Here is a 12937-nt window from a genome sequence, read left to right as displayed (position 1 = left end):
GTCGATATCCCAAAGAGATCATAAAATCACCCACACATGCAAAAATGTTTGTGGCAGCCCTTTTTATAGTGGTAAAGAACTGGAAACTGAGTGCATGTCCATAAGTTGGAGAATGACTGAATAAATTGTGGTATATGAATGTTATGGAATATTATTGTTCTATAAGAAATGATCAGCAGGATGATTTCAGAAAAACCTGAAGAGGCTTACATGAATTGATGCTGAGTGAAGTGAGCAGAATCAAGAGACCATTGTATACGGCAACAATGAGATTATAAAATGATCAATTCTGATGGACATGGCTCTTTTCAACAATGAAATGATTTAAGGCAGTTCCAATGATCTTGGGCTGAAAAGAATCATCTATACAGAAAGAGCACTGTGGGAAGTGAAGGTGAATCACAACATAGTATTTTCACTTTTTTGTTGTTGTTTGCTTGCATTTTGTTTTCTTTCTCATTTTTTCCTTTTTGATCTGATTTTTCTTGTGCATCATAATATATGGAAATATATATAAAAGAGTTGCATGTTTAACATATACTGGATTTCTTGCCATCTAGGGGGGGGTTGGGGGAAGGGAAGGAAAAATTTGGAACACAAGGTTTTACAAGGATGAATAACAAAAATTATCCATGCATTTGTTTTGAAAAGAAAAAAACTTTAATAAAAAATAAAGTTCAACTCAAATGCTCCCTCAAAAAAAAGAAAAGAAAAGAGAAGAAAAGAAAAGAAAAGAAAATGATGGGTCTAGGACTGAAGCCTGATTTTTTTGACCCCCCCTCCCTTGAGATTTCCAGTCCCACTGGCCCACCCAGGCTGACTGTGGAAATACTTATAGGAGTCAGAAAGGAGGCCATCTATGCTAATTCCCCCCATTTTGTGGAAGCCAAGAAAATTGAGAGGTGACAGGTTTTGTCCTCAGACAGATAGATAGTAAATGGAAAGACTGTAATTCAAACCCAAAGTCTCAGATTCCCAAATTAATGCAATTTCCTTTGTGTCCCCTTCAGCCTCCTTTATGTGAATTGCTCCCCCACCTTGTCATCATCTATGCTACCATTAAACATGAAGAGGAGCTGAAGTCAGAGTCTGCTTTGTGTGGGTGTTATTAAATGGGAGATGAGAGGGTCTGGGAAATAAGACTTGTCTTGACCTTTTTAATGATATCTTTTGTTTTTATATTACTTTCATTTCCAAATATATATATACCTCCTCTCCCCTTTCCACAGAGAGCTGGCCCTTGTAACAAAGAATGAGCAGAGAGACAGATGATGAGAGAAAGCAGCTGAGTGAAATTTATCTACACAGTAGTTGAATTGAATAATCTATGTCTCGTCCCACAATCAGTCCCTCCCTGCCTCTGCAAAGGAGGGCAGGAAACACATTTTCTTGCCTCTTCTTCAGGATCATACTTGATTCTTGATGATGAATTAACCTACTATTCAATTTGAATTTTATTGTTATTTTTCCATTTACATTATTGCAGTAGTGTGGATCATTTCATACTGAAACTCTTCATACAATATGTCGTTGCTTCTCCATATTCATCATAGCAAAAGGGTCAGGCTTGAGATCAAGAAGACCTGTATTCAAATCCAGCCTCAGATAACTTATTAAGTTGCTTAACTTGTCTTCCTTAGTTTACTCAACTGTAAAATGGGAATCATAATAGCACTCTCTTTCCCCGTATTGTTGTGAGGAGCAAATGAAATAATAGTAAAGCATTTAGCACAGTGTCTAGCACATAGTAAGCACTATGTAAATATTCATAATAATAATTATTATTGCTAATGGTTCAGCAATATTTCATCACATTTCATGTATCAGTTTGTTTAGCCACTCCTCATTGATAGCCATTTTTTTTTTTTCATTTTCTTTGCTACCACAAGAAGTGCTGCTATGGCTTCCTATAAGCCAACAGTGGATGGAGTGTTGGATTTGAACTTGGGAAGATCTGTGTTTCAAATTCTACCTCCGATACTTAATAGGTGTATGAACTTGGGCAAGTCATTTAACCTCTCTCAGCCTCAGTTTCCTTATCTGTAAAATAGGGACAATAGTGTCACTTACCTCTCAGGTTGTTGTAAGGATTAAATTGAGATCATATATGTATTTTGCAAACCTTAAAGTAAGTATAAATACTCACTATTATGATGACATTTGCTTTCTTTGGGAGTATATGTATAACTCTAGAATCTTTCAGTCAAAGAATATGCATACTGCTTTCCACAATTGTTGAACTAAATTCATAGCTCCAACAAAAGCATATTAATGTGCCTGTCTTTCTATAGCCCCTTAAATTTTCCACCATTTGTCAATTTTTCCAGTTTTATGGCTATTAGGTGATAACTCAGAATTGTTTTGATTTAAAGACTGTAGTAATAATGATGCTCAGAGTTGTTTTGATTTGCATTTTGAGTTGGAGACTGAATTGTAATGATGATGATGATGAAAATTCCTGACATTCATATGTTGTTTTATCTTTTTTCAGCTATAGCTGATTCTTTGTGACTCCATTTGGATTTTCTTAGCAGAGATTCTGGAGTAATTTGTCATTTCCTTCTCCAGCTCATTTTAACAGATGAGGAAATTGAGGCAAACAAAGTTAAGTGACTTGCTCAGGGTTGCAGATCTAGGAAGTATCTGAGGTCAGATTTGAACTTAGGAAGATGAATCTGTCTGATCTAGGTACAGCACTCTATCCATTGCACCACTCTAGCTGCATAAAGATTGGCTGAGTGCTTTTCATGTGTAGTGTAACATCATAAAGGAAAGGTCCCAGGGACCCATTTTCTAGCTCTGCTTGCCTGATTGCTAGCCAGGAGCATTCCCAGGTGTCCAGACAAATGGTAGAGTTTAAGTGTTTCGGACTTTCTCCCCTCCCCCATCATCCAGCTAGAATAAAAAATTCTTTGCATCTCTCACTATTTGTGTGACCTTTGACAAATCAGTTAACCCCTCTGGGCTTCCATTTTCTCAACTGGAAAACAAGAAACTGAAGGGTAATTTCCAGCTCTAAACCTCTTCTTTCTCTTTCTGTCTGTTTCTTTTTCTCTTTCTGTCTCTCTTTTTCTCTCTGTCTCTTCCTCTGTCTCTCTTCCCTCTCTCTTTTCTTTCTGTCTGCCTTCTTTTTCTGTTTCTCTGTCTCTGTCTTTCTATTTCTGTCGTGTGTCTGTCTGTCTCTGTCTCATTCTCTTTTCTTCTTCCTTTCTCTGGCATATGGCCTATTGGCCCCTGACAAATATGGAAAGTGAGAAAGCTCTCTTTGCTTGTTTCTCCCCCTTCAGATACACCAAGATGAAGACAGCAACTAATATCTACATCTTCAACCTGGCCCTGGCTGATGCCTTGGCTACCAGCACACTGCCCTTCCAGAGTGCCAAGTACCTGATGGAGACATGGCCTTTTGGCGAGCTGCTTTGCAAGGTGGTTCTCTCTATCGATTATTACAACATGTTCACCAGCATCTTTACCCTCACCATGATGAGTGTGGACCGCTACATTGCCGTCTGCCACCCAGTTAAAGCCCTGGACTTCCGCACACCAGCCAAAGCAAAACTGATCAACATCTGTATCTGGCTCCTTTCCTCTGGCATTGGTGTGCCTATCATGATCATGGCTGTGACTCAGGCCAAGGGTGAGTATGTTGATTCCCCAGATTCATTTGGAAATTTACTACCTTATAAGGTAGTGAGTCCTCAATTGCTAGAAGTGTCTAAGTCAATGGGTGCAGAGACATTATGGTTCTACATTGGGGCTAGTGAGAATCTGTAATTCTCTTACTAGATTACTAGCTGTCAGACTTAACCAATAAAATGCTTGATTGATCAATGGACAATGTTGACTGACCAGGGAAGTATATAAGTATTAATTTCTGAGAAATAGAACACTGGCCTGTATGTATCTTTCTCCTGGTCTTATCCTTGAGCTCACGTGGAAGGCAGCCTTTGCCCATGGGGTTAGGACCGAGAAGCTCCTCTTGTTAGTCCTATGTGTGAATCCCTGGCTGGGATGACTGTTTTCCCTACAACCTGGGGTGAGGTGGCAAGCTGCTAGTTGCCAGAAAAGTCCAGCTTGGGGTAGTAGACTTAGTGGGCTGGAGGACCGATTTCAAGACAAAAAGGTAAGTAATATCACATTCATTAATTAGTGTAAAGTAGAGAGAGCATTGGGCTGGGAAACAGGAAAATCAGGGTTCAAATCCTGCTTCTGATAATAATTCAGCTATAAAATCTGGTCAGAGCTCAAACCTAAGTGAAGAGAGATCTCTCTGAGTCATTTCCAGGGAAGAACAATATGAATTAGCATTTAGATATCATGCAAAGTACCTTCCATACATGATTTCATTTTGCTCTCTTGACAAACCTGTAAAGTAGATGTTATTATACCATCTTTACATATAAGAGGATGAGGTTCCAAGAGGTTAAGACTTCCCTAGGTGTACACAATTACTGACCATTTAATTCTAGTGCATTCCTTCTGTTGGTTATTTCCAAGTTGTCCTGCCTATGTCTTATTTGTACATAGCTTTTTTTTTAAAAATAGTTTTTATTATTTACCAGATATATGCATGGGTAATTTTACAACATTGACAATTGCCAAACCTTTTGTTCTAATTTTTCCCCTCCTTCCCCCACCCCTAGATGGTAGGCTGACAAATACATGTTAAATATATTAAAGTATAAATTAAATACAATATATGTATATATGTCCAAACAGTTGTTTTGCTATACAAAAAGAATCAGACTTTGAGATAGTGTACAATTAGCCTGTGAAGGAAATCAAAAATGCAAGCGGACAAAAATAGGGGAACTGGGAATTCTACGTAGTGGTTCATAGTCATCTCCCAGAGTTCTTTCCCTGGGTGTAGGTGGTTCAGTTCATTACTTCATACATAGCTTTTTGTATGCTATTTCCCCCATAGACTGTGAACTAGCTCTTTGGGGACTGTGATTTTCCTTTTCTTTGCATCCCCAGAACTTAGTATAGTGCCTGGATCAGAGTAAGTGCTTAATAAATATTTATTAACTTTCTGACAGCTAGTAAATATTAGAGTTGGAATTTGAACTCAGATATTCATTTGCCGAACTGGCTCTTCAGGGTAGCTTTTGACAAGTGACTTTCTCCATACCTTTTGTGATGCTCTCATTTCAGAGAGAGTAAGGCTGATGCTATTTATTACACAGCTGTGTCTCATTTAAATCCAATTCACACACAAGTCACGACTTCACCCGTGACGTCATTGGCCCTCTTCAAACATGAAGGACAAATAGCATCAACTTTGAACAAGCCAAGTCCTTTGGGACAGGGCTGGAGAGAGACATGGGAATGGAAAGGGTCCTGGCCAGTTAGTCAGTAACCATTTATTAAGCATCCTACTGTGTACCAGGAACTTTGCTAAGTTCTAGAGATATGAGAAAAAGGCCAAAGACAGTTCCTGTGCTTGAAGAGCTTACAATTTAAAGGGGGGAGAGAACATATAAATAATTATGTACAAACAAGCTACGTACAGAATAAAGTAGAGATAATCAATAAAGGGAATTAGAGGGATTGGGAAAGGCTTCTTGCAGAAGTTGGTATTTTAACTGGGATTTGAAGGAAATTAGGAGGAAGATGAGGAGGGAGAGCATTCCATGCATAGAGGTAGCAAGTGAAAATGCCCAGATTTGAGAGATGGAAGATCTTGTTTGAGGAACAAGAGGGAGGTCAGTGTCACTGTCCCGTGCTCACCTACCTAAGGAAGACTAGGGGAGGTGTTTAAGCTCCTACTGCAAGCATCAGACCACAGTGGTTTAACAACCAATGGTACAAAGAGCCAGGAGTGACCCTAATGGACCATAGACAGAGGGGCCGATAAACATGTTTCCTCACAGGGATCATTCCCTATATTTCTTTGGAAACTCATTGTCTTATCATGTGATAAGTTCCCTGTTGCTAGAAGTATTTAAGTCAAGGCTGGATAATTGGTTGGCAGTGGATGTCAAAGGATGAAATCCTCCCATTGGACAGGATAGACTAAATGACATTCAAAGACCTTTTCAACTCCAGGATCCTATGAATCTATATAACCCATTTCAGTGTTCCCTGTCCCTCTGCACAATGTCCCTTAGTTAATATTATCTCAGTGCCCCCTACTGAAGACCCACTCTATTCCTTCTTGTTGAAAATCAGTGAGATAAAACAATCACCGGATTCTCCCCTTTTCCATGCCCACATTTATGGCTAAGAAGCCAAAACAGAGGTTGTTGTTCTCACCAAATATAGGGAGTCAGAAAATGGTTCAGGGTGAATCTTTTCAGAGCTCATCTCAGAAAGCAAGAGGGGAGGGGCAGGATTGATTGTTGCTGCTGCTGCCCACCCTTCCCTCAACTCCCATTGATAATGAATCAGCTGCCAGGAAGCCTTGCCCACCCTGCTGACTTGATAGGGAAGGGATAAGATAATGGGGGAGGGAGGGAAGAAGGTCAAGGTGGCATCTGGGAACAACCTCAGTCAGAAATCAGGCCCTTCCTTCCCCCCAGATCTGTATGTCCTGTAGAAAGTATATTGATCACTTGGTACCTACCCCCTGTGGGCACTAAGCTAGTCCCTGTGGAGTGATGAAGTAGGCATGTACTGGTCACTCTTTTCAGTTTCTTTTTGTCCCTCAAGTTGATTCTACTGAAAAGCAACTAAATTGGCTCAATAAACTCTAGTGGCTCTCTTTCACCTGGAATTGCATATTATCTCCAATATCAAATCAAAAACCCATTATGACCTGGCTCCAACTGACCTTTCAAGCCTCATTACATTTTATTCCCCTTTATGCACTCCACCAAACTGGCTTTCCTGCTGTTCCTGCCTGCATGTTCTCATCTTAGGGTTTCTACACACTCTGTCTCTCATTCCCCCAACCCTGCCAGTGCTTAGAATTTTCTGTGTCTTCACATCCACATCTTAGAATCCCTAGCTTCCTTGCATAAATGAGGAAAAATGCACCTCCCTTTTTTTTTTTAAGAGGTGAGGATATATACCCAGACAGGACTGTGGGAACTGAGTGTGGATCACAACATGGCATTTTCACTTTTTTTTTTTTTTTTAATTTGCTTGCATTTTGTTTTCTTTCTTATTTCCCCCTTTTTGATCTAATTTTTTCTTGTGTAGAATGACAATTGTATAAAATATATATGTAAATTAGATTTAACATATATATTTAACGTTTAACATATATTGGATTATTTTCCATTTAGGGGAGGCCTCGGGGGAAGGGAGGGAAAAATATGGAACACAAGGTTTTGCAAGGGTGTCTGATGAAAAATTATCCCTGCATGTTTTGAAAATAAAACTTGCATTAAAAAATATGAAGGTGAAGGTGAAAGACTATGGGTGTGGAATCTTGTATGTTATCAGACACTGTGGAGTTGGTTGCTTTTGCTGAAATGCTTTCTTTTCAATCTTTTTCATCCTTGCTAAAAGAAATGGTTCCTTGAGTAGAGCACATGGAAGGAAATGTTTTTTTTTTTTTTTTTTTTTTTTTTTTTGATGAAGGTGATATAAAAGACAAAATATAAAAAAGGTTTTATTTTAAGTAAGTCACCAGGAACATTTCAGAGGCAACATGTTCCTGTCACACTACACATAATAAATGCCTAATAAATGGTTGACTGACTGATTGACTCAATCTGCCGTTCTCTTCCTTGGGAGAGTTGAGAAATCCACGTTTCAGACCCTGGACTCTCTGCCGTCATTCCCTTACTCCTCTCCTCCGGGAGAGCCTGGCTAAGCAGGTGCTAGCGCCAGACAGGCCTGGAGGAGGGCGCCCGGTTCTCATTCTCCCGGCTTGGGGACCGCGGGGCCATGAAAGAAGGAAATGACTACCGAGAGTGAGGGACTCAGCCTAATGGCTTTGCTGTCTATAATCTTGGTACCTTCGCCCGCCCCAAGGGGAGCCTTTGGCTAATCTAGTTGTGGGGAAGGGTCATTGCTCAATTACTTTTTTTTTTTTTCCTGAGGTAATTAAGTGACCTGCCCAGGATCACACAGCTAGGAAATGTCTGATGGCAGACCCGGGTCCTCCTGACTCCAGGGCTGATGCTCCATCCCCTGCGCCACGCAGCTGCCCGCTCTCCGCTAGTCTCTGATCCCACTTCTGTCTCTGTGCCCGCAGATGGGATCGTGGTCTGCATGCTCCGGTTCCCCAAGCCCAGCTGGTACTGGGACACCGTGACCAAGATCTGCGTGTTCATCTTCGCCTTCGTGGTACCCATCCTGGTCATCACCGTGTGCTACGGGCTGATGATTCTGCGCCTGCGCACCGTGCGCCTGCTCTCCGGCTCCAAGGAGAAGGACCGCAACCTGCGGCGGATCACGCGCATGGTGCTGGTGGTGGTGGCCGCCTTCATCATCTGCTGGGCCCCCATCCACGTCTTCGTCATCGTGTGGACCCTCGTGGACATCGACAAGAGGAACCCGCTGGTGCTGGCCAGCCTGCACCTCTGCATCGCCCTGGGCTACACCAACAGCAGCCTCAACCCCGTGCTTTACGCCTTCCTGGACGAGAACTTCAAGCGCTGCTTCCGCGAGTTCTGCCGGCCCTTCCGCCGGGGGCCGCACCGCGAGCCCAGCAGCTTCAGCCGCGCCCGCGAGGCCACGGTCCGCGAGCGGGTCTCCACCTGCTCTCCCTCCGACGGCGTCAGCAGGCCGGCCTGACTAGAGCTGGGCCCGGCCTCGCGGGCAGCCCCGGGGGCCGAGCTCACCTCCGAAGTGACCCAGGTCACCACTACAGAGTTTTAGGTGGGCGGGGGTGGGAAGGGGCTGCTCCGAGGCGGCAGCGTGCTGTAGGAAATCCTAGGGTCTCCATCCTCCTTGCCTCCTCCCCCACCCCCACGCCACAACTCCCCAGGGGGTCCCCCAGGATTGGGGCTGGGGGCTTTTTTTGAGACCCCGGGGGATATGGCTGCTATTTCACCCCTTCCCCATTCCCCTCACCCCCCAAGACTTGGGATTTCCTGTAGCTAATTAAAGGCGGGTCCATCCTAACTGCCCTGGAATTACTAGGACCCCTACAGTGTGTGAGAGAAAGGAGAAAGTACCCCATCCTAGTAGAGCTTCCATCTGTTGCGTTTGACTGAGAGAGTTAGGTGTCTCACTTTAGTGCGGGTTTATCTGTGATGTGGAGAAAATAATTTGCGGCGTCCGGACTCTGGAGAAATCCTGTTCTTTCCCTCCCACCTCTTCCATCCATCCATATACTGATGCCCCTTACCCAAGGATATCACTGAATGGCAGAGATGGAAAGGACCTGAGAGATATCCAGTCCAACTCGGATCTGGCCAACAATCTCTCCAGTGGCAGTGAGTCCAACAGGTGTCATCCAGTTTCTTCTGGAAGGCCTCCAGAGAAGGAGAATTCACCACTTCCTAAAGCAGCCCGTTCCATCTGGGGACAGCTCTGGATGACGTGACTTTTCCCTGACATCACATTTAAATCTGCCTGTCTGTAACTTTTACCTAAAGGATTTTTTTTGAGGGTGGGGTAAGGAGAGGGAGAGACAGACAGACCTAGTGAGTTTCAGAATTCCTTTTTGTTGTTCACCCGTGTGAGTCATTCCATTTGGAATTTTCTTGGCAAAGATACTGGAGTGCTTTGCCATCTCCCTCTCCAGCTTATTTTACAGATGAGGAAACTGAAGCAGAAAAGGTTAAGTGATTTGCCCAGGGTCACTCAGTTGGTAAGTGTCTAAGGCCAGATTTTCCTGAGTTCAGGCCCAGAACTCTATTCACTAAGTCACCTGGTTGCTCCTTGGAACTCCCTGCCCACTCCTTCTGGGCTTGCCTGTCTATAACCTGTAAGATCAGGGATCTTTACCCCATGATCCTACCCAGAGTATTTCTTTCATTTCATGATTAAATTACTGATGGCAGGAAAGATGGGAAAGGAGAGGGAAAATCCCTGGCTGCAGAGTAGAGTTGATTTATTTTGTCTAAAACTTAATGAAACAATTTTTACATTTGTCCCTAACTTGCTATTTGATCCTGGGCAAGTCAATCTTCCTTTCTAAGCTGTACCTCTCCTTTCACTAAAATGAGGGGTTTGAATTAGATGATCCTTTCATGTTCTAACATTCACTTCTGTGATTCTCTTTCCCCAGAGAACAGAATCTCTTCCCAGAGCCTCTCCTCCCCCTTCCTTGTTCTGCTCCTTCTCCCTTCAGTCACGCTAACTTGGGCTCTCATGTTGAAGTGTCGAGTTGACATCCTTGTAAAAACAAATTTAATTTTCTTCCTTTTTTGGGACAAATTGAGGTAAATTGACATTTTTATCTCAAACAGAAAAAAAATGTGAACAATCCACTTCTCCTCTCCCCTTAACAGTCATTTCCGTGGAACAAAAGCCTTTTTTCCCTCTGTATCTGTGGCGCTGTCACTCACCTTCGGGTGCTCAGAGGGCCAAGCACCCTGGCTGGTGCAGGAAGGCATTGGCAGAGTGCCAGAAGAGTGGGAGGCAGGGTAGGGAATTGGGGGAGTCACTGGAACTCTCTCATCTGCCCTCTTTCCATATACTGCTTCTCCCTTAAACCCCATCATTGTTTCCTGAGTGTGGAGAACTGGGGAACCTCCAAGAGACACTCTGAACTATACCGTATGGGACTGGGGTCTCATCAGTGGCAACCTCCATTTGTAATCTGACTAGCTTAGGCCACTTCCTTGAACTCTTCTCTATTTGCAGAAAGACAAAGCCTAGTAGCAACCCCATCCAGAGATCATCACTCTCCTAGGGAGACAGAGACAAGACAAACCTCCTGGAGCACTGAATCTCATGGATGAAACCCTGGGACGATGCTGAAATCCACCTGACTGGCAACTCAATGTCACCATGGTGGAAGGACTTTCAGAAGGGCTATAACTTTGCCCAGATCTGCTGCTTATAAATTGCACAGCTCAAAATAAAAATAAATAAATAAACAACTAGGTGAAAGGCCCGGGCTTACCCGAGGCTAATGGCCAGTTTAACTGCTCACCAGCACCAGATGTGCCTCTGCTGCTGGCTTTTGTATGCTTCCCATTCATGCTATTCAATCAGAGGTAATTATTGTGTGTAACTGGTCCTGGCTGCTCTTTCTAAGCACTTGTACACGTGTATCTATTTTCTTCCTACTAACAGTTCCCTTTCAGTGTCTGTGAATAAGTTCAAGTCAGACTTCTTTTACCTTTGTGAGACTTTGTTCCTCCAAGCCACTAAGACTTGGTTAAGTCACCGGGAGATGAATCTCCATCAATCACATATAGGGAAGCAGGTGGTGGGGTATAGAGTTAGTAAAGGTGATTGTGATGCATTGGGTCACCATCACCCCCAAAGAAAGTTGTCATGTCCACTGCTGGACTATTCGGCAGCAATTCAGAATTCTGTTTTAGAGCTTGGGATGATCCAGCCATGCTCCATAACTATGGTCATGCCCAAGGGAGCTGGAAGAGCCCAGCTGTCTAGTGACTAAAACCCAGCACTGGAAGCTTCCTTCCTTCTACTGATTATCTCTCTTAATCTAGCCATTCATTAAGTTCACTGGGGAGTTATTATGCTTCTGACAGAAATAGCACGAGGGAGTTCATTTTGGGTGCATTTGACTTGAGACCTCGTACCCTGAAGCAGTGACATAGTGTCACATAATCTCCCTGGATTAAGATGGGGTTGGAGGATGAAGGGGTGGAGAGAAGAAGGGAAAGGGGACAGAGACAGAAAGGAGAGGGAGAGACAGAAAGGGAAAGGGGGATGGAGAAAGAGATGGAGATGAGACAAAATAAGGAAAAGGGAGGACAGGAAGGGGAAGGGGGGAGAGAAGGGGAGATGGGAGAAGAGAGAGAGAGGAGAAGAGAGAAACAGGAGAAAGAGAGGAGATTAGGAGAGAGAACAAAGACAGAAAGGTGAAGGAGAGACAGAGGGAGAAAGGGGAAGAGAAATAGGAAACAGAGAAAGGGGACAGGAAAAGAAAGTGAGAAAGAAGAGAGGGAGATGAGAGGAATGGGGAGAAAGACAGAAAAAGGAGTGGGGGAGAGAGAGGAAACAAAGGGAGAATAAAGAAGGAGGGAGAGAGTAGAGAAAAATGAGAAATAGAGAAAAAAAGAAAGGAAGAGAAATAGAGGAGAAACAAAAAATGAGAGAAAGGGGTGTGTGTGTGTGTGTGTGTGTGTGTGTGTGTGTGTTTCCTTCTGGAAATGGCTCTTTTCTATGTTCTCTCACAGAACATAAACCTACTAGTCTGTGCCTGTGACCTGAAATAGGAGGGATCTAGGAGAAGTAGGTCCAGAGCTGATTGTGCTCTCAAGTGTAGGTGATGATAAGAATTATCTTCAGGCTAAAGGCATAGAATGCAATTTGGAGTGTGTAGCACAGTTTTCCTGGATTTTTAGTAAAGCATTTGGTAATTTCTCATACTATTCTTGTAGAAAAGATGGAGAGCTGTAGATTTGATGGTAATATAGTCAGAGGGATTCCAGGGCCAGGCACTGAGGTTCAAAGAAAGGCAAAAAAAAAAAAAAACAAAAAAACCCAGTTCCAGCCCTCAAAGAACTTCCAATCTAATAGGAATGATTCTTAGTTAATCATGGGGTCTGTAGTCCCAGGAGTCTGGGCTTGGCCCCGTGCCTATATAAAGGCATAGATGGATGATCTGCTTATCAAGTGCTGGTGACACTGAACTGGGAGGGATGGCTCATATAGGATGACAAAGTCAGGATCCCAAAATTTAATAATATTCTGAAAAGTTTTAGGGGAAAAATGGTTTCCCCAAGTTCAAGATTAGGAAGAATGGTGATCAACAGCTGTTTCAAGATAAATCTGAGGATGTTAGTGAATCAAGCTCCATCAGAATCAGTGATGAAATATGTCAGCCACACTGAAATGAATGAGATCTGGGTTATATTAAGACAGATGTTGCTTCCAGGAAAAATGAAGGTGCTAA

General features: G+C 43.1%; 1 protein-coding gene across 1 annotated transcript in view; it reads left to right on the top strand.

The window, feature by feature from the left end:
* Positions 1-8688, top strand: part of OPRD1 (opioid receptor delta 1) — a 47856-nt gene extending 39168 nt beyond the window's left edge. Inside the window, exons 2-3 of the mRNA XM_074297623.1 lie at positions 3288-3637; positions 8147-8688. Coding sequence (XP_074153724.1) covers positions 3288-3637; positions 8147-8688 — 892 coding nt within the window. The remainder of the gene's footprint in view (positions 1-3287; positions 3638-8146) is intronic.
* Positions 8689-12937: the final 4249 nt, after the last annotated feature.

Source organism: Sminthopsis crassicaudata, chromosome 3, assembly GCF_048593235.1.
Source record: "Sminthopsis crassicaudata isolate SCR6 chromosome 3, ASM4859323v1, whole genome shotgun sequence".
NCBI classification, from domain to species: domain Eukaryota; kingdom Metazoa; phylum Chordata; class Mammalia; order Dasyuromorphia; family Dasyuridae; genus Sminthopsis; species Sminthopsis crassicaudata.
Note: the sequence above shows the minus strand (reverse complement) of the source record. Positions and strands in the feature narration are given on the sequence as shown.